The following is a 22,323-nucleotide window of genomic DNA, read 5'->3' on the forward strand; positions in this document are numbered from 1 at the left end:
AGCCTGTTAGTGTTTTCCAAGCAAGACGTGACTGTCTTTATTTCAATATCAGCTGTCTAAAAAGTAGACTATGCGGTAGTTATTATTTTCTTGCAGATCAAGAAGCTACGATGAGTAAGCCAGAGGCGGCGTTGCAGCTTGCTTATACTAGACTGCTTGCACCGGTATATAGTGACACTTTTTAAATGCATGGCAACCAGACTTTCTTTTCTTTTATTCCTTTCAATGTCACTCCTACCTTCTTTGCTTATATTGTACAGCTTGCACATGTATATAGTGACATTTTTTTTTAAAATACAAGGCAACCAGTTGTTTGTTTTTTATTCATTTTGATGCCAGTCCCACTTTGCTTACATTGGGCTGCTTGCTTATGTATCCAGTGACTATTTTAAATGCAGTTTTTATTGCATTTGCTGTATTTATTAGGTTTTGCACTAAACATGGAACTTAAAAGCACCCTCAGTGATGTTAGGTAAAAGTTAACAGTAATTAAAAGCTTTGCAAAGATGTGAACGGCGATGGTTTTGCTCAAGAGCTGAAGGGAATAGTGTTACGGGGATTGACGGTTAAGCTTGCTGCTTTAAATTAAAAATAGGCCAAAAATTCTCAAATTTGAAAAAAAAATATAAGAGTATAAGTATGTTTAAAACAGGGATTTAAATGTTGCATAAGAAATAACAAGTCACATTAGATCAATTAACAATAATCAAGGGCAATGGAAACAAATCACACAAGGAGCGTCACACGTGGTGAGCACGAAAAAGTGTCAAAAAATAAACACAAAATATAAACACAGTATTGGAAAAAAAAGCATTCTAAAGTGACCTTAATGTGTATACATGCAGCAAAGTAAATGAAATAACATGTACTTTTCTGACTGTAGGAGACCAAATGCCATGTTTGGTGCAAGATGCAACTTATTTGGGACCAGATGTCGAAATTGTGGTTCTTTCAACATCCGTTTCAAGCTCAACAGAGTCTTCTTTCCCCGCTGATTCTGACAAGCCCGTTCCCTTGGCTGTGGTTTCGCTAGACGGTGAGTAGGGACAGTGGGATTCTCGTTCATCTATTCATGCGCGTCACTAATTAGATGACGAGAAATTTGGCTAGGGAGGGGTGCTGCAGGCACCCCGCACCGCATTTCAGCTTCTGGCAAGTGGCGGATCCACCTGTGACTTCGCAAAACCACTATTGAGCCCACTATTAAGCCCACAACAAAGATGAGTTCAGAAAGCAATCCTGGAGCTCTTTAGATTTCCGTCGGATTTCAGTAAAGCCCCTGAGCCAATCAGTATTCAGAGCACAATGCGCTGTAAAAAAAAATCCACACTGTAATTAAATCCGTGAAGCAGCGAACCCGTGAAAGATGAATCGCAATACAGCGAGGGATTACTGTATTGCAATACAGTAATCCCTCGCTGTAACGCGGTGTGAGCCAATCACTTGACTCGTAGGTGTGCGGAGAGGAAAAGCACACGTCTGTGTGCTTACATAGAGAGCAACGGAGAAATGCACAGCTTTGGAAATATGACTTTTACCTATATTTCTTTTGTAATAAATTGAAATTTCAAGTCTATTGTTATGATATAAGAGGCTTCACTTTAATTCGATGTCGGGGCATATTCGTTTATAAAAAATCTTCTTGCTCAGAAAAAGAAAGAGCTAAAACACCTACTCATAAGAATGTGCGGGTTCAGGAAGAGGAGGCATAGCTGGGACTGTGAAATACGTGAGTGGCAATGTTTCCAACTTTGTATTACTATATTAAAATGATTGTTTTAACAAATTTGGGGCTTTAAAATAGGTTTTGATTTTTGGTTTTATTCTATAGTTTAGTATTGCATTGGTAAAATAATAAAAAAAATAAATAAAGGTGGCTGCATCACGGATTTCACTTTGCGTTTGTTATTTTTGAAACGTAACCCCCGCGATAAACGAGGGATTACTGTTTGTACATTTAACAGTTTGCAGTACGGCCGCTAAAGGGCAGTATAGCATTTCTCGTCGTGTCTTTTTAAAGCGTTGGACAGGGCAGATCATGTATTGAGCTAGACGCGCTCTCTTACGCATATACTCGTACAAACACCTCAATAGTTTTGGTGTAAAATCAATAGAAGTCAGTGTTCATTTTTTGACACAGTATAGACTTTGAAGAGATATTAGTCAAGTTTTTTGGCGGCGAATGAGTATTGAAAATGGCGACATTACGTTGTCCAAATGAGTGAGACTTCTGTCAATGAGATAATCTTTGCTGCCATAGCTATGTACGCTGTTCACAGTCCGAAGGTCTTCACGCGAATTTATCGAGTGAGTATTGAAAACCTTTTCACCTTTTTCAACTCCGTTACTAAGACAAGTTAGATAAAAAATCATATGTTTACGAGTGTGTATTTTTAATGTGTTGCTAGCTTTAGCAAGTGCACGGGGCTTAAGATAGCTCGCTCGTGCAAGCTAGTGATAACGTTGCATTTGGTTTGGTCACAAATGGAAGTGAAACAAACTGCTCGAAATTTGCACGGCGTGCAATATGGTTCTGCAGACATGAGCTAAGCCGCCCAACATGAAAGAGTGGTGGCTCCACGTCGGCTTGGTGTGCATCCCATTGCTGGCAGTCTACGTGCACATTCCACCGCCTCAGCTGTCTGCTGCCTTGCTCAAGTGGCACAATGCGGGCAAAGGTTTCACCTTCAGAGGAAGCGAGATCTTCTACAGAGGTGATCGAATATTTTCACCCCTATACGACATACAGTAATCAACGAAATGCTTTTGAAAAGAAAACATCTTCAATGTATATCCAATCCATGGGTGTTTCTAGTTTATACGTAGTCTCTTTTACAAAAACTTTCCACAATACATTGTCAGATTTTGCGGAGAAAAAAAGTCCTCACCATATTACGTGGTTTGTTTGTTTGTTTGTTTTTTGCAAACAAAAACGCCTTATTGTACTGCATTTTTCTTTTGCAAAAACAATCAAAACCGCATCAGTGGTGCCAAACATACAGCCCATGGGCCAGATCTGGCCCACGAGGTGGTTTCTTCCGGCCTGCGAGATGATTCTGTGGAGCATTAAAAAAACATTTGTCTACTGTCTATAGTACTTTGACTCAGCCCTCATTTACAGGCTTCCTCATGCTTAACAACAAAAACGTTAGAATACATTAAAAAATATATTATTTTTGCAAGCGACGTAAAGACCAGCACTTGCAACTTACAAAATAGAAGAAACCGTAAACAATCGTGTAGTCTCAAGCTGCCGTCAGCTACAACTCAGGCTAGCACTCGATAACAACTAACTCAGTCCTCTGCAGTCGTCCTCGTGCCTAACAATGAATGTTACAATACTCAAAAAGAATCATGTTAAGTTAAATCACCCTCAATAGATTACCAAATGGCCCCAGAGCCAAAATGAATTGACACCTCTACACAGTGTTTTTTGTAAATGTAAAAAAAAAAGCTATTTTCTTGTACTGTGTATGTGTAATATACATAAACAGACTCACGTGGCGCCTTGGGAAGCTCTGACGTCATACTTCTCCTTCATGGCTTTCCCACCTCCAGCTACGACTGGAACAAGGTCTGAGCAACACAGCAACAAACCATTTGACTATTTAATTTTGTTTTAACACTTCTTTCCACCCTACCACAGATCTGGGAGCCTCTCACCCAACGCTTCAACCGAGTAATAGCGCTGGACTTCTTGGGTTTTGGCTTCAGCGACAAGCCAGTAAATATCTTCTTGTGTGAGTCTGCGAAATCAATCAAAACTGAATTTGTTTTTCCTGTTGTCGTGGGGACAGCGACCGCACAGGTACTCCATTTTTGAGCAGGCCAGTGTGGTGGAGGCGCTGGTGGCGCACTTGGGTCTAGCCAACCAGCGAATCAATCTGCTGTCACATGACTACGGCAACACGGTGGCGTTGGAGCTTCTCTACAGGTAGACTGCAAGATTAAAGTGTTTGTAGTGCCGGTAGGTTTAATTAGGAAGGGTTAGCTGTGCAGTTGGGTAGTAAGCAAAGCAGCCCAAGTAAGAGGCCAAGTGTGCAGGCTTCAGGCATTTTTTTAAGCTTTTTTTGTTGTTGTTGTTCTTTCAGATGTGTGCTAGACGAGGCTGCAGCATAACTTTAAACTGACACATAAAACATATTTAAGTCAGCCTAACCTACATATTAGACAAGAAAAGTTTGCTAGCTTGATGCTTGCACACACTGAGAGGAAAACAAACTAGCCTTGATGTTGCGTTATGATCTTCCTATAAAATAATTGAATTTATAGCGATACCTTTAGTTTAAATTTTAGCATGTGCATTCTCACTTCATATTCCTTCATTGAAATGAATGGAAATGCCAAAAACGTTCTAGCACATCCCCAAAAACCAAAGCCTATCTTAATGCTAATCTAGTGAGAAAAATACAGGAACTAGCTTCAATATTGTGTTAATTAAATGTTCCCATTAAACTAATTGTATTTATATTAGTGCCTTGAGTTTATGTTTGTATTGTTAATAAGTGTTGCATCTCAAATCTAAGTTTTCCATTGGAATGAATGGAAATGCCATCAATTCGTTCCAGTGCATTCCAAGAAAAAAAAGTTTATTATTATATATATTATATATATCTATTACAGTGGGCCCCCGTGTTACGAACTTAATCCGTTCAGCGGCTACGCTCGTAACTCGAACTGCTCGTATTACGGGCAATCCAAACCTATGTTAATTCGTGAATGCGTGCAACGCGTGCAAAAACCTTAGGTAAAACCATCACGACTTTATACACATATTAAAAATGAGTAGCATAACCTACTGTACAGTTAAATTAAATAACATAAATATACAAAGGAAAAATGACATTTACCTTTGGGGCGACGTGACTTGAGCTGAGTGGAGACGTGAACAGAGACCAACCCACAGAATTTATTTATTTATTTTCTTAAACAAGAACTTTTCTCTCAAACTAAAACATATCACCGGCGATTTCCTTCTCTTTAATCCATAACAGAAGAAGCCTCTCAATTTTGTTGTCGATTGAGGTCCGTCCCCCGGCAAGGAAAGTCTTGCCCTTAGAAGATTGCCGAGCGGTTACGGCCATACTCACTAGCCATGCGTGCTCCTCCTTCGTATTTTTTTTATTTTTTTATTATTATCTCCTGCTTGGTTGCTATTGTCATCATCCTCTTACTTCTTCCTTTACCTTCACTAGCAATTTTAGAAGCCGTGTCTAACAGATAAAGTTTATCTAGCTTGATGGCTAGAAAACGGTTTTTCACTCATTTTCTCTCCTTCCTTCCGTCCCGACCAGCTGTGCCATCAAGCTAGATAAAGGCGTTCGTTCGGCCAATAGCATATCAGCATTTCTGTGATTGACGTGACACCGGCCAATAGCATCTCCGTGAGTGAGACCGTGACTGAAACAGTGACTGTGACATTCTAAGAGCAATAGCATATCAGCGTTACCGTGTCATGCATGAGCAGATGCTTTCGTTAATGTGGCAAAGCGAGGTCAATTGTATGTCCACATTGACTGGCAACGCGTGGCGAAATCATAGTGAAGACCATGACAAATTAACACACATATTTAAAACTAGTACCATAATCTACTGGACAGTTAATATAACAAGCATGGATAAACAAAGGATAAATGACGTTTTCCTCTGGGGCGACGTGACTCGAGCTGAGTGGAGATGGAGGTGAGCAGAGACCAACCCGCAGAATTTATTTATTTATTTTCTTAAACAAGAACTTTTCTCAAACTAAAACATATCACCGGTGATTTCCTTCTCTTTAATCCATAATAGAAGAAGCCTCTCCATTTTGTTGTCGAGCGAGGTCCGTCCCCCGGCAAGGAAAGTCATGCCCTTAGAAGATTGCCGAGCGGTTCCGTCCATACTCACGAGCAAGGTTAACTATGCACGCGCCTCCTTTGTATTTTTTTTTTTTATTATCTCCTGCTTCGTTTCTATTGTCATTATCCTCTTACTTCTTCCTTTACCGCCACTTACAATTTTAGAAGCCATGTCTAACATAAAGTTTGCAAAGTCTACACAACATTCCTTCCTTCCGTTTTTCACTCATTTTCTCTCCTTCCTTCCATCCCGACCAGCAGTGCCATCAAGCTAGTTAAAGGTGTTCGGCCAATAGCATATCGGCATTTCTGTGATTGACGTGACGCCGGCCAATAGCATCTCCGTGAGTGAGACCGTGAGTGAGACCGTGACTGACACCGTGACTGAGACAGTGACTGTGACATTGTAAGAGCAATATTGTTTTACGTTCCCGTGACAAGCTTTAACCACTGAATTTGATGACGTGGCAGAGCGAAAAAATATGAACAAATCCAATGGCCGGCATGTCAGATTGCTCGTAAGGCGAATGGTCTGTGCGTAAATAGGGGACAAAAAACTCAGCGGACCACGCTCGTAAGTCGAAATGTTCGTAAGAGAGGGTGTTCGTAAACCGGGGGCCGACTATATAACATAAGTAAAGTTGGCAAGATATTGGCAGATTCGGACTTTCGCGATCAATACCTCTCAGACAAAACGTAGTCGAAACACCAAAGTTGCCTTTATGCCTCCTTCATAACACGGACTACCAGCTACAATGTCAAAAAAAGGCATTTGTAAAATATTTAAACCGTTTGTTTTGCTGAAAAGACGCAATTGATCTCTATGAGCAGCAGAGGCTGGGCGAGTGCGCAAGGTACCGTCTGCAAATTACTAGATGAGGAGGGAAAAAAAAACAATAACGCCACAACTTGTGATTATGAATTCAACGAACACATCAAAGACATTAACATAATCATATTGGAACAGTGCTTTGGGATAAAAAAAAGCGTTTGTTTAATTTTGGACAATTTTTGTTCTTAAAAATCATTAATAAACTAAATATTCATCTATAGCTCCAATATTGTTTAATTTAAGGAGTCCAAAATCACTGGGCACATTAATGACATTTTCATGATCACACTACAACACTCGTTTTTTAAATAAATTATTTTGATACATTTTGGGGATTTATTTTAAATGCTTGTTTTCAATTATACCCCTCAAAATGAATCACTGGTTCCCCTTTTTGAGTTGGGGTAAACACTCCTAAATCACTACAACCATCAGTGAAGTACTCCCAATTATGCTACAACTGCTGGTTTTCTAATAAAATCCTTTGCCTAATTTTAAGGATTTTTTTTAAATGCATATTGACCATAATTTACCAATATATTGATCAATAGCTCTGCTGTTGGTTGGGTTAGGGACTCCGAAATCACCACACACATCAGTGACATCCCTCCCCTTATGCTACATTCTCTGGTTTTCAAATGAATCCCTTTTCCAAATTTTAAGGATTTTTTTATGATTATTGATCAATATTTACCCATATATTGATCAATAGCTCTGCTGTTGATTGGGTTAGGGACTCCAAAATCACCACACGCATCAGTGACATCCCTCTCCTTATGCTACATTCTCTGGTTTTCAAATAAATCCCTTTGCCAAATTTTAAGGATGTTTTTATTATTGTTGATCAATATTTACCCATATATTGATCAATAGCTCTGCTGTTGATTGGGTTAGGGACTCCAAAATCACCACACACATCAGTGACACCCCTCCCCTTATGCTACATTCTTTGGTTTTCAAATAAATTCCTCTGCCTGTTTTTAAGGATTTTTTTTATGTTTATTGATCAATATTTACCCATATATTGATCAATAGCTCTGCTGTTGGTTGGGTTAGAGACTCCAAAATCACCACACACATCAGTGACATTCCTCCCTTCATGCTACATCTTCTGGTTTTCTAAAACATCCGTCTGCCTAATTTTAAGGATTTTTTGTGATCATTGAATATTCAATATTTACCAATATATTGAGCAATAGCTCTGAGTTTGGTTGATTTAGACACCTCAAAATAACCATACAGATCAGTGACATTCTTCCCTTCATGCTTCAACCTCTAGTTTTCTAAAAACTACCTCTACCTAATTTTAAGGATTATTTTATTTTCATTGGTCAATACTTACCAATATATTGATCAATAGCTCTGACTTTGGTTGGTTTAGACACCTCAAAATTACCACACAGATCAATGACATCCCTCCCTTTATGCTACAATCTCTGGTTTTCAAACAAATCCCTTTGATTAATTTTAAGGATTATTTTTATGCTTGTTGATCAATGCTTAAAAATATATTCATCAATAGCTCTGCGGTTGGTTGAGTTAGAGATTCCAAAATCACTACACACATCAGTGAGATAAATCTCTTCAGGCTACAATCTCTAGTTCGGTAATAAATCCTTTTGCCAAATTTTAAGAATTTTTTTTTATGCTTATTGATCAGTAATTACCCATATATTGATCAATAGCTCTGCGGTTGATTGGGTTAGAGATCCCAAATTTACCACACAAATCAGTGACATTCCTCCCTTCAGTCTACAATCTCTGAATTTCTGAAAAATCCCTTTGCCAAATTTTAAGGATTTTTTTGTGCTTATTGATCAATACTTACCAATATATTGATCAATATCTCAGCTGTTAAGAGATATGGCAGAAGAATTACTCCAAGGATCAGATATCTGGTAGAATTTGTAATTTACTGTTTAGTGCTTCTCATTAATTTGTAAAAGAACCCCCCCACATATACATACGATATGCGTTTGTATCTGCATTTTCAGTTTTCCAAAGATGACTTTTGCTCCTTCTGGGGAAGTACAGACCAGCCAAATGCTGCAGTTGATCTGATATGGGTAATTTTAATATTTTGTAGATTTGTTTTGCAGCTCTCAATCGTTAACAAGAGTGAGAAGGATCATGATTAAAATAGGAATTCAATGATACAAACATGCATATTGATAATACTTTTATCATGTTTTGTGTGGATTCAGTGAGGAGCATGCAAAAGATGGTTCCATACCAATTGTCTGGGGATGAAGAGAAACAAAATCCCATCCCAAATGGGATGCACGGTATTGCATCATATGCAAGTCAATAAAGTGAAGATGGCTGAAGATATTAGGTGTTGTTGGTTATGTTACATTCAATAATCAAACAGATGGTCATCTATATGTACAGTGATTTAGCATCTCTAACCTGACCAACTGAGAAGCTATGAATGAACATCAAATTTGAAAATAATTGATGAGAGTACAAATTACCCCAAATAAATGCAGTATGGTAAATATTGATCAATAACCATGAAAAAAAAAATGGCAAAGGGATTTATTTGAAAACCAGAGAATGTAGCATAAGGGGAGGGATGTCACTGATGTGTGTGGTGATTTTGGAGTCCCTAACCCAACCAAACTCAGAGCTATTGATCAATATATTGGCAAATATTGATCACTAATAATAAAAAAATCCTTAAAAACAGGCAGAGGGATTTATTTGAAAACCAAAGAATGTAGCATAAGGGGAGGGGTGTCACTGATGTGTGTGGTGATTTTGGAGACCTCAACCCAACCAACAGCAGAGCTATTGATCAATATATGGGTAAATATTGATCAATAATCATAAAAAAAAATCCTTAAAATTAGGCAAAGGGAATTATTTGAAAACCAGAGAATGTAGCATAAGGGGATGGATGTCACTGATGTGTGTGGTGATTTTGGAGTCCTGGACCCGATCAACAGCAGAGCTATTGATCATCAATATATGGGTAAATATTAATCAATAATCATAAAAAAATCCTAAAAATTTGGCAAAGAGATTTATTTGAAAACCAGAGAATGAAACATAAGGGGAGGGATGTCACTGATGTGTGTGGTGATTTTGGAGTCCCTAACCCAACCAACAGCAGAGCTATTGATCAATATATGGGTAATTATTGATCAATAATCATTAAAAAATCCTTAAAATTTGGAAAAGAGATTTATTTGAAAACCAGAGAATTTAGCATAAGGGGGGGGAATGTCACTGATGTGTGTGGTGATTTTGGAGTCCCTAACCCAACCAACAGCAGAGCTATTGATCAATATATTGGTAAATTATGGTCAATATGCATTTTAAAAAAATCCTTAAAATTAGGCAAAGGATTTTATTAGAAAACCAGCAGTTGTAGCATAATTGGGAGTACTTCATTGATGGTTGTAGTAATATAGGAGTGTTTACCCCAACTCAAAAAGGGGAGCCAGTGATTCATTTTGAGGTTATGATTAACAAGCATTTAAAATAAATCCCCCAAATTTATCAAAATAATTTATTTAAAAAAATGAGTCTTGTACTGTGATCATGAAAATGTCATTAATGTGTCCAGTGGTTTTGGACTCCTTATATTAAACAATATTGGAGCTATAGATGAATATTTAGTTTATTAATGATTTTTAAGAACAAAACTTGTTCAAAAATTAAACAAACGCTTTTTTTTTTAATCCCAAAGTACTGTTCCAATATGATTATGTTAATGTCTTTGATGTGTTTGTTGAATTCATAATCACAAATTGTGGCGTTATTGTTTTTTTTTCCCTCCTCATCTCGTAATTTGCAGACGGTCCTTTGCGCACTCGCCCAGCCTCTGCTGCTCATAGAGATCAATTGCGTCTTTTCAGCAAAACAAACGGTTTAAATATTTTACAAATGTCTTTTTTGACATTGTAGCTGGTAGTCCGTGTAATGAAGGAGGCATAAAGGCAACTTTGGTGTTTCGACGACGTTTTGTCTGAGAGGTATTGATCGCGAAGTCCGAATCTGCCAATATCTTGCCAACTTTACCTAAGTTATTATATATTGAGTGATTGACGGAAAATAGCATCAATGTTGTTTTAATTATGGACCTGCCCATAATAATCAAATTTCTATTTGTGTGTGTGTGTGTGTGTGTGTGTGTGTGTGTGTGTGTGTTAGGAGTGACCAGAACCGCACCGGTCACCTTAACATTAACAGCTTGTGTCTCTCAAACGGAGGTAGGTGTATTTTCAGTATGTTCTTTTCATTTTGGGAGTCACTGTAATCAATTGAGACTCCCCACAGGCTTGTTCCCTGAAGCCCACCACCCTCGTCTGCTGCAGATGGTCAGTTGCACCGCCTGCCTGCCCTTTTGCCAGTTTTTATTCATACCACAAAAGTTCCTATCCCTCACCGAAATCCCTTTTGTCTCCCTAAAGCTACTCAAGGACTCTAAATTCCTTGCTCCTGTTCTCATGCGGCTCACAAACTACATAATTTTCCAAATGGGGTCGGTCATATGCACACATATGCAGTATTTACATATACATACGCATGCACAATATATGGAACATACCTTACTAACAGGTTTTGTCTTTGTCTGACAGGATCGCGGAGGTTTTTGGGCCATACACACAGCCGGCAGATGCAGAGTTCTGGGATATGTGGACCGGTCTGCGCTACAATGACGGAAATCTTGTTTTGGACAGGTGTTACGAACACACATTGTCCACCAGACATACATGAAAAAGGCAATCACAACTGTGAAGTAAACCACAGCGATGGAAAACAAAACAGCAAAATAAAAACATCTAGAGCTGCAAGCAGGCCTTTGCAGTGTATGTATGTCCGAATGCGTCACGACTTATGCTGTGAACAGTAGAAGTCAATGTTTTAGAAAAGGTCAAACTTTCATTAGCGTTTGTTCAGCGGGCGCAACTAAGTAAATGGAATCGGAAAAATTGTATTATATTATTTTCGGCCACAAGGTGATTCTAGCACTACAAAGGAATGAAGGTTTGTTTGTAAAAATGGACTTTCATTCAACGTGTGAAATCGCGATTAAATGAGATCATCTGGGTGAAATGACAGCAGCATTTACTGTTATGATAAATCATCATAAAGAGCACTGCTTATAGGCCACGGCCATTATCAAAACATCGCAATATTTGGTGGAGGAAATTAGATGTGTTTGAAGGGCCGTCAGAAAAAAAAAAATCAGTGATATTACTTCGACAGGCTCAACAAAGGACATAACAATAAAAATGAAGCTATATTTTTGTTTATATTGAAGCCCCGCATCCATCATATGTTGGCTGATCTTCATGAAATTTCGCCCAGTTGTGACCCTATGTCTGATAATAGAGCACGTTGAATTTGAAGTCCATCAGGTCAACCGTTTAAGAGATATTAAGAGGAGTTTGGTACCTGCAAACATCCAAAAACGGTCCAAAAAGGCACATAAAAAAATTCTTAATTCTGGTTCTGTACATCCTAGCAAATGGGGCTCCATATCTTTTTTGTAGGTCTTGAGGTCCTACATATGCCTAAAAAGTTTCATATCTATGGCGAAACTGGCCGTGACCCAGTAGAATTGTTCGACTCTAGGTGGCGCTAAAAATCGATTTTTTTATTTTTTATTTTTTTTATTTTTATTTTTTTTATTTTATTTTTTTTAGATTTTATGGATGAAAACACCAAAATATCAAATTTTACAGCAGACCTGATATGGCGTTATATTTGTGACACAATTACGAGCGCGCGAAAAAAAAAATTGAGCGGAGAAAGTCAAACTGAGCGAGCGTAAACAGATTTGAGAGCAAGAAAAAAACAATTGAGCGCGTAATGATAAGAGTTTGAGTGCGTGCCGATGGAGTTTGAACACAGAAAAAGAAATTGCTCGCTCAAAATTCCTTTTTGCTCGCTCGGGATAGCCCTCTCTCACTCAACATCTTGCTCTCACTCGCGATACTCCTCCCTCCCTCGCTCAACATCGCGTTTGCTCAACATCAAGCTCTCGCTCGCTCGAGTCGTCCTCTGCGCTCGCTCAGTTCTGCTCACGCGTTACGTTTGTGCCACAAAACCAGCCAATCAGAGCTTGTAAAAGCACTTTCATTGACAGCTTGGTATCCAATGAGATTGCTTGTACTCTATACGTTGACGCACTCTCGTTTGCCCTGTGTTCACCTGAAAAGGGCAAACGAGAGTGCGTCAACACGGACTTGGGCTGGAGAATTACTTTTAATATTATTATTATTACTGTATTGTATCATTTGACAGAAGTACCTTAATAATATAAGCCCACCCCTCCCGCACACGCATTCTCGTTTGCTCGTTCCGGGTGAACACAACAAGCAATCTCATTGGATACCAAGCTGTCAATCAATGTGCTTTAACAAGCTCTGATTGGCTGGTTTTGTGGCACAAACGTAACGCGTGTGCAGAACTGAGCGAGCGCAGAGGACGACTCGAGCGAGCGAGAGCGCGATGTTGAGCAAACGCGATGTTGAGCGAGGGAGGGAGGAGTATCGCGAGCGAGAGCGAGATGTTGAGCGAGAGTGGGCTGTGCCGAGCGAGCAAAAAGGAATTTTGAGCGACAATTTCTTTTTCTGTGTTCAAACTCCATCGGCGCGCGCTCAAACTCTTATCATTACGCGCTCATTAGTTTTTTTCTTGCTCTCAAAATCTGTTTTCGCTCGCTCAGTTTGATTTTCTCCGCTCAAATTTTTTTTTCGCGCGCTCGTAATTGTGGCACAAATATAACGCCATAAGCTGACGAGGTTTAGGACTTCAAAAATGCGATTTATTCAGAATAATAATAATCCGGAGAAGAACAATACGGACCTCGCAGCGGTCGCTGCTCGGGCCCTAATAATAGTAATCCAGAGAAAAACAAGAGGGCTCTTGCCAGCGATAGCTGCTCGGGCCCTAATAATCCGGCGAAAAACAAGCGGGCTCTCGCCAGCGGTAGTTGCTCGGGCCCTAAATATTAGCCCATGAAGTGTTGTTAAATTGTTTAGCTACATGTTACGCTTCACCATGTCTAAAAATGTCATGCATTGCACGTTTTTAAACAATAGCTCGTTTCTGTAGCTTAAGACATTTCAGGTTGTGTTAACATGAACAAAGCGGTCTTTCATAAATTGCGCCAAAGAACACAACCTTTTTTTGGTCCATGCCAGTGTTCTCCAGTACATCAACCAGAGAATAAAACACAGAGAGCGATGGGTCGGCACGCTCACGTCCACATTTGTTCCACGTAAGTGAAATTACAAACTATACTTTCCTTCATGTCCACTCTCATAACATCCTTGTCCACTCAGTGCACCTGATTTATGGCCCACTGGACCCCGTTAACCCCCACCCCGACTTCGTCCAACTTTACCAGTGAGTGTCGCATCTTTTTCGCTGTTGTTAGCATCTAGTTAATGTGTTGTTATGTTCCCCAGGCAACTGGTTCAGAGGTCCACTGTCAGCGTATTAGACGAGCACATCAGTCATTATCCACAGCTGGAAGACCCCACTGGCTTTCTTAATGCTTACTTTACCTTTATCCATTCGTTTTGAACCTTTGTGAGCAAAGAGCTTGATGACCAAATAAATAGATTTATACAAAAAGCAAAATGTATCATAATCATTGTTTATTTCACTCCCAGATTAAGTGGCAGATGTTAAAAGGAAACAAAAATGTAAAAGTTATGTTTCAGCCCACAGAGGCCAGGATGACATCAACAACCGTTTCTTCGTTGCTTCGGACAGTCACCTGCATGGTGACGCCATCAGCCAGTGCGAGACGAGCGCGGACAAGTGTGTCGTGACCGCCTCGGAAAACACCTGTCACGTCAAAGAAAAAATAAAGAGTCTTTGTGCAATGTTTTCCCCCTAATTACTGAAACTCACCAGCGAGGAAAAGGATGTGTGAATTCTTATTTTCCGGTACTTTGTCAGAGCGCTCACATGGCTGCATGCCAAGGAAGTTGATGATGTTCTTCACTGCCTCTGTAGAAACAATAATAAATTTAAGTTAACATAGGATGATGAGGGATAAATCTATAAATAGTGTGATGAAATTGTTATGTGGTAATCTTTTATGCCACATGGATGTTTATTAGTACATTTCATGTCGTATAAACGTTGGTATGAATGTGTGATAATTGTACTACGTATTTTTGTATCATTTTAGTTTTACAAAATATAACCTTCCGAGATCGAAGACAACAGTAAACAGCCCAAATTTACTCCAGCCTCTTCATTTCTCTTGAAGACTGTTCGCTATCTGTCAATTTCTGGATCTATTTGACATAAAATCATTCAAGTTGTGACAAGCGTGTTCCAAAGCGTACCGTCCAGGGTGCGTACGGATGCCAGTGCAAACGTCTCCTCCTTCTCAAACTCATCTCCCACTTCTTCCCAAGCTGCTCCAAAATTTGGCTTCAGCACCTTCTGGATGTGGTCTGCCACAGTCACTTCCAGGTCCTCCAGCTGCGAGAGGAATGAGATTAGAATCGGAACGGAAAAAACCCGTTGCCGAAGCGCCGCTACATACCACGTATTCGTCGTCGTAACCATCGTCGTCGGGCTCTCCCGTGCTGGGGTCGCAGTCTCGGACCAGGTACTTCATTGTGCAGCTGAATGTACACGACACTGCAAACGAGTGTCAATATTGAAATTGTTCCTGTGTCACGGGCAGCCAATCGAAATGCTCGTCTCACCGGCGGTTGGGTCATCATCAGGCAAGCGCACTAGCGTGTAGCAGGAGCCTGGTTGGCTGTATGGGAGGTTGGCGGCAGGAATGTAGTGTATCACCTCATAAGATTCTGATGGCTCCATTTGCACAAGAACCTGGAATTACGACTGTGAATATTAGCGGACAGTGATTGAATTGTAATGTGATTAACTGCATTCTGGAACCTTGTGAAAGGAATCATACATTAAGTTGTTATCATTATGTTTTTATTTCTTGTCTAGAATAGTGTGCATTGCTATCCATTTATGCAGTCCGGGTTCATCTCGCCCCAGTCCTTTGATAAAGCTATTGACGCAGGTAAGTGTGAGGCGGGACCTTGGGCCAGCTGTTGGTGGCGCCCCGCTGGCTCTTTTTGTTGTCTTGTAATGTGCAATGCTTTGCTGAATGAATAAAAAGCAGGCGGGGGCACTTGAGGTTCGAACGCTGTTGGCAAGCATGAGAATGTACGCCAAGCCTTCCCTTTGCCGGCAAAGAAAAGCCGGTTGGTTGGTCTGAGTTACTATTTTGCTGTTAAGCAGCTGGGGCTTGTCTTAGTCTTCTTTTAAAGATAACCCTGACAAACCTTTTGCAGGAGTTGGTCATTGAGCGTGTTGGTGCAGTCAAACTGGAAGACCATGTGCCTGGAGAAGGTATGTTTGATGCAGCGGACAACATATTCCGTCTCGGCTTCTGTCAGCTGCACCGGCTCGGCCGACTTGAAAAGCGGGCCGAGACCCTGGAACTCTGGGATGGCCGCCAGTTGCTCTGAGCGATGACGGATTTCCATTAAGTGTCTGTAAAGGTCAACGAACGAAATGAAAACTTCTCACCTTGATAGATATCTTGGCGTGACGGGGCCAATTTCTCTGGAAGCTTGCTGGTGGCCACTGGAGTGATTTCTGAATGAAAACAACAAAAACAACATTTTAAATAAGCTCATCAGAACTAGAAGGAGACCTGGCTGACTGACCCGTTTTCTGTTCTGTGATGGGTGTGGTGGCTAGGGGAACAGTCTTCATGTCGAACGGCTTCTCAGAAGGATCCAGCGTGTACTGGTGCAGTGACTTCTCCAGACCAGGGATGGACACGGACAGGCCTGAACACAACAACATAAGAAATGAGGAAAGAATGCTTGGAAAACATTCACAATAGGACTGGGTAATTCACTCGTTGACTGCCACTGACGTCTACAAAACATAAAACATGCTTTTTAAACAAACCTGGCAGCAAAATTTCCTAATAGATGTCAGACAGACCTATGAAAATGTCACTAACGAACACGTAAACAAGGAGCTCAGTGAATTTTCTTGTTACAATTTTGTTTAGTGATAAGTTAAAGCTGAAGTCAATCTTTTTTTCTTTACCACATTTCTATCCTGCTAGTGTAAACACGATAATCTGTTTAACATTCTGTGACAGGAATTTAAATTAAGCGAGAAAATCCACCCATTTTTAGCCATCTCAAAGTGGCATTTTATCACTTGCTTTCGACTGAAAAGTACATCCCAGTTGCTCAGGCGAGAAATCACAGCACAGCTTGAGAGTCACATGATCAAAGTGAGAAAACAGATGAGCCATGATTGGTTGTTACCTGAGCAACTGTGAAATCACTTTACTCAGCAAGTAGTAAAACAAAGCAGTGAATTTTTCTTAAATTTTAGTCTACAAGTGCAATATTTATCAGAATGCTATGTTTAGGCTACCACTTTTTTCAGACTATAAGCGTCACCAACAAAAATTGAACAGGAAAATATGTTTTGGTCTGCTGGTTGTAACAAGGTTTGTACATTGTTTTCAGTTTAAAACCTTTTCTTTAAATTGCCTGGTTACAGCAACATCACGCCTAACACACAGACTAAACGTGTTTAGAAATAAGAGCAGCACCAACATATTTTCTGACTGACACACACAGATTGTTAGAATACTGGACCAGCACAACAGTAACATGCCTGCTTCATGTTTACGAGTGAATATTTCCACAGCCTCTTCTGTCTCTTTTTTTATTTAATTTTTATTTGTGAGATTGCCCACTGGTGGCTAGTAAAAAAAAAAAAACTGCAGATAAAACTACATAAGTAAAGTATATATATATAGTATATATATATATATATATATATATAGTATAAGTATATATAGTAAAGTACATAAAGATAAGTGGCAGGGTTCAGAATGTGAGACAAATGCAGCTTATAGTCCAAAATTTCAAGTAAGTTCAGCGCTTAGAACATATTCTTAACTTGACCTCCCTTTAAAGGCCTTGTATTAGTTTGACAAAGGTGCAAATCAGAACTCGCTCAGCCCGATCTGATGATTGCTAAACGATTAGCATTAGCGTTCATCTCACCATTAAAAATGTAGGCAGCGTTGAGCGCCTTCTGCTTCTGCTGCAGCACGTTTATGTAGAATGTGGCCCTGTCACGCACCTCGTCATCGTTGTCCATCATGCACCTGCCACAATTAAGGTTGAAATGGCATCTGGTGGTAACCAAAATAAAAATAAATGAGTACCTTTGCATGAGAACCAGAACACTTGGCAGAAGGTCATCATTCTGAGCCCCAAATTTGGCCAAAGCACTAACAGCAGCTGATGGCGGTGAAGAAGGAAAAAAAAAAAAGAATTTGAAAACCAGAAGTGCGCTTCTATTCGTGGGCTGTCGAGAAATGCGGCTAACCGGCTCGCACGGCCGCGCCCTCCAGCACCACCCGGTTGAAGATGAAGCGGATGTATTTTGACGGCTGTGGGGTGCGTGGGCCCTCTTTGCCCAGCAGGTGCAGGATCCTGGTGGCCAGCACCATGTGCTCGCAATCCTCAATGAACTCGCACAGGTGGGCCAGGCCCGTCTCTTTGCTCTCAGGGTTCTCCTCAATGATGCTGATGATGCAGTCCACGATGGCGCGCTTGTACTCAAACCCACCCTTGAATGAAGACAAAAATGCAGGTGAGCCCTTTTTAAAGCGACTATTTCCTGGAGTGCTATGAATGTCTGCTTGCTTACATCGTCTCTTAACATGTTGGACAGGAAGTTCATCATGACGCTGTGTTTCCTGGGATATTTTTGACACAGAGCACTGATGGCCTGCACCACCACCACCTGCAATCCCAAACCATCAAGTAAAATCACCTTGGATGCATCGCTCCTGCCACCAAAGTTTCACCTTGAACTCGTCAGAGATCTCAGAGACAAAAGACGAGATCTGCTTCATGAGTCGGTCCACGCTGCTCTCGCTACCAGTCTTCAGCAGTGTGGTGATAGCCAGTGTGGCGATGCTCCGGTTGGAGTCGGTGATCAGATTCTCCAAGTCCAGGTTGCACGCCGTCACAGCTGAGGGGTGCTTCATCGCCACCTGATGGCCGGGAGGACAACACCAAATGTCACTTGGCCATGTCAACTGAGAGAGGGGAGGGGTGGAGTACCTTATTGAGGGTCCTGACTGCAGCATATCTCAACGCAGCTTTGGGGGAACTGCAGAAGAGCTGCAACACTTCATAATCAAGAATAAAAAAAACACTAATGTCAGTCATTCAGTGTTTATTTACTCATGCGATTTCTACACAATTAATGCTGAGACAGAAATGTGGTCTTTTCAAACTAAGAGCAAATTAAATGGATCATAAAGCAACAGCTAAATTGTGTTATAGTGACTCCTATTTCACCTAAAACTTATTTGTACTGGTTAAGAGGTACTTGTCTTCAAAAAAAAAAAAAAAAAGGGTTGAGAATCACTGCTTGAACCGACCAGACACCGCCGGGGCCAGTTCTCTGGCAGTGCAGTTGGGCATGTGCACGATGGCAGAGGCCGCCTCGTACACGACCATCTCATTCTTGTTCCTCAGGCAGCTCTCAATGAAGTCGAATAAGGGGCTATCGTGACTACCCAAAAAAAAAAAAAAAAAACCAATAAAATGAAACATCTGGGATAATAGTAGAGAGACAGCCCTCCTACCCTCCTTCCGTCTCATCCAAAAGTTTGCTGGCGATGCGGATGAGCATGCAGTAGGCGAACGGTGACTTGAGGCCTGACTTTGTGAACTTGTTGAGCATCTTGGTGACGGCCAGTCGGTCATTTTTCCTCAGGTGATACAAGAGGCCCAGAGCGTGGTACTGCCAACACAACAACAGGTGAGGACATAACTTTTTATGCATGACAAAATTTTCCGTCAATAACTACTATTTCACGTGCAGCTAAATTGGCCCTTAACTCATTCATAGCATTGTAAACATTGACTGGCAGTAAAAATAGGTGTTTGATGGACCCGTAAAAAGTTTATAGCAGTCATTAGCAGTGAATGAGCAGAAAATATTTTTTTCCCTTTGTGTAAAATTCAGTCCCCTGATTTGTTGAGATACTCAACTGGCTAATATCAGAGAAATGTAGATATTTGACAATTGATTGATGAATAACTTAAAACGGTGAAATAAATGCTCACTATTTACTACCTAATAAAAGCAAACGGGCGATTAAATTATGTATGGACATGTCTCAAAAGATACGTGACCTCAAAAGTATACTCATTCAAGGAAAACAAATGTCAAAATTTGCATTGTATTTTTTATGAATCCTGTATGTTTTTATTTAATTGGGGGTATTCGCTTGATATTGTAGCACGTTCCCACCTGCACCATGATGTTATCGCTCGAAGCGGCCTCCTGAGCTTCATTCACCCAACGTTTTACAACATCGTAGCTCATCTTTACCATGTGCTTGAAAAATAAATAAAGAATTTAAAAACATGAATCCATAGTGGCAAGTGTTGACCCGGGCACATCTCACCAGTGAGGAGACCAAGGCCGAGCTGGACACACTCGGCACCTTATCGACGATCGCTTGCTTCATATATCTCTCGATGGCCTGCAGCATGGTGGTCTGAGAGATGCGGGTGCAGACAGAATTATGTTATTTAATTATTTATTTTAATTTAGCCCAGTGGCTCCGGTTAGCTTAGGACCATGACATTTGGTAGACATCTTACATCCGTGATCCTGCAGAGGGCTCTGATCGCAGGTCCCCTGTACACGTCATCCTTACCAGTCATGTCTTTGGTCAGGCTGCATGATGACACTAACATTAGTTTTGAAACACAGACAATACAAACTAAAGTAATGCTAAAATTATGAACCTGCTAGTGACAATAATAACATCCTCAGAGATGTTGGCCATCTCCTTGATGGTCAAATAGCACATCCTCCTTAAGGTTTGCTAATGACACAAAAAGACAATATCAGTTCAAGTTAACACTCCTAAATCTATTAGTTGAGCTTACATCATTAGACTGGAAGAGCCTGGTCATGGCAAAGAATGCCTCGGTGGCTTCGGTGGTCCCAAAATGTTCGCCCTAAATAAAATAAAGGAATACAAATGAGAAGAGGTGCAAATTTGTTCATTTTAAAAAACATCTGTTATTCTGTGCTACCTGGTTGAGCAGATAAATAATCTTGGTGAGAATGTTCAGGCATCTTCGAGGGTTGATGGGTGTCTCATTAAAGATGCGAGCCTGTGGACAAAACGCCGTTTGTTCACGCAAATATATTTTGTTAAATTCGGAAGAAATGCAAATGAGAAAACGTACCTCTTGCAAAACAGCGCTCTTCTCTAGGTGCTGGAAAGGGTTTGAGCCACTTCCTGAATGAAAACGGACATGCATATGGATATCACCGACAACACGCAGCTCGACTTTCTAACATAGCAGCGCAATTATGATTGAACTATCAATTATGATATTACTCGCACGATTTCTCAATGTTCATTGGTTCTCGGCACTTAAAACGATCAATCCCAACGCCTTCGCCACTAAGTCTTAAACAACCACCTCATTGCACGTTACAATATAAAATAACTCGCTGTTTTATCAATATAGGCATCCACATCATTCACTGGTGTCAACTGAGATAGCATTATGACGTTACTTCACACCGATTGCTCATATATAGTTCGCATGCTAGCAATGTGTTAGCATTCAGACGCGAGCCTCTTGTGTTGTGAGGTTTACCAATCATGGCCGCCACTACAAAATCAAAGAAGACCGTTAAACACTCACCAGACTCTTCGTCTTTCTTGTCAAATTTCTTTATCATCGTGTCGATAATGGCTGACGAGCAGCACACGTATGATATCTCGACAGAATGCTAACGAAACCTTCCACGTAGTCAAAAGTAGGACTTCCGGTGGAGACGTCATAAAAACTCTCAGTTTTTTTTTATGCTGCAGCAAAAAACTTTATTGATCAAAACAAAGGCGTAACAATCTATAAGTAGAGTTTTGTTCAAATTATACATTCACATACATCCCCTTTTTTACTTGGCGTACCATCATTTTAGTGCAGGCCTGTTTCACGATTTTTTTTAACCAGCTGAAGCACAACTCGAAAACAGTCTCATTTCCATTAGTTATTACGTTTTTTACTTTTACCCTTTTCTCTTTCCATCGCAACGAGGAACTAATATTTTTCATAGATTTGAAATCAATACGGGAAACGTTCATCTGTCGCTGATAAATGACGTATCCGCACGGCTACGTTTGGGCTTTCGTCGCTCGAATGATGACTAAACGTGAAAGGTGCGGTCGGTGTAACAAAGATACAAAACTATCGGAAATTCTCAAGCTAAAATGGAAACGACGTATCTTATGGCGTGTTTTTGAGTTTTTTTAATCAATAAATAATTGCACTGATGATGATATCAACAAATATCTACAAAAAATATTATTATTATTATTAGTATTAGTATTATTATTATTGGATGTAATTCATTTATTATATTTAATTTTTAGTATATCTAAATAATTGGTTAATACCTTTTTTTATCAGTACCTTTTATGGTTGAATGAAGCAATTGTGTATTAAATTTTAATTAGATAAATTAATCATGGATAAAACTATAAATGGAAATTATTTTTTAAACTATATTGATCGGAATATACAGAACCGTATGCAACAAATTAACCCTTTAGCG

The 22,323-nt window shown here is 40.1% G+C and overlaps 2 protein-coding genes across 4 annotated transcripts; one reads left to right on the plus strand and one right to left on the minus strand.

The window, feature by feature from the left end:
* Positions 1–2,027: 2,027 nt before the first annotated feature.
* Positions 2,028–14,519, plus strand: mest (mesoderm specific transcript). Of its 3 annotated transcripts, none has more exons than XM_088406561.1 (12): positions 2,028–2,307; positions 2,540–2,714; positions 3,495–3,574; positions 3,647–3,724; positions 3,789–3,934; positions 10,828–10,886; positions 10,954–10,994; positions 11,088–11,158; positions 11,256–11,357; positions 13,830–13,906; positions 13,971–14,034; positions 14,097–14,519. In XM_088406561.1, the coding sequence occupies exons 2-12, from the start codon at positions 2,561–2,563 to the stop codon at positions 14,212–14,214; spliced, it is 990 nt and encodes a 329-aa protein (XP_088262687.1). In that variant the 5' UTR covers positions 2,028–2,307; positions 2,540–2,560; the 3' UTR covers positions 14,215–14,519. The 3 variants fall into 3 exon arrangements, with proteins under 3 accessions (XP_088262687.1, XP_088262689.1, XP_088262688.1); XM_088406563.1 differs by having other exon boundaries at positions 14,355–14,519; XM_088406562.1 differs by having other exon boundaries at positions 3,798–3,934.
* Positions 14,272–21,565, minus strand: copg2 (COPI coat complex subunit gamma 2). Its single transcript, XM_088406560.1, has 24 exons — positions 21,411–21,565; positions 20,943–20,995; positions 20,787–20,867; positions 20,637–20,708; positions 20,493–20,572; positions 20,346–20,421; positions 20,147–20,239; positions 19,990–20,076; positions 19,319–19,476; positions 19,112–19,245; positions 18,789–18,856; positions 18,530–18,718; positions 18,370–18,465; positions 18,046–18,289; positions 17,882–17,957; positions 17,718–17,821; positions 16,344–16,469; positions 16,204–16,272; positions 15,957–16,138; positions 15,360–15,489; positions 15,194–15,291; positions 14,991–15,129; positions 14,548–14,646; positions 14,272–14,481 (listed from the first exon to the last, which is right to left on the minus strand). Exons 1-24 carry the CDS (start codon positions 21,445–21,447, stop codon positions 14,351–14,353), a joined length of 2,622 nt encoding a protein of 873 aa, XP_088262686.1. The 5' UTR covers positions 21,448–21,565; the 3' UTR covers positions 14,272–14,350.
* Between the last annotated feature and the right edge of the window lie 758 nt (positions 21,566–22,323).

The sequence above is a fragment of the Hippichthys cyanospilos genome, chromosome 22, assembly GCF_059441005.1.
Source record: "Hippichthys cyanospilos isolate Australia breed blue-spotted pipefish chromosome 22, RoL_Hcya_1.0, whole genome shotgun sequence".
NCBI classification, from domain to species: Eukaryota; Metazoa; Chordata; class Actinopteri; order Syngnathiformes; family Syngnathidae; genus Hippichthys; species Hippichthys cyanospilos.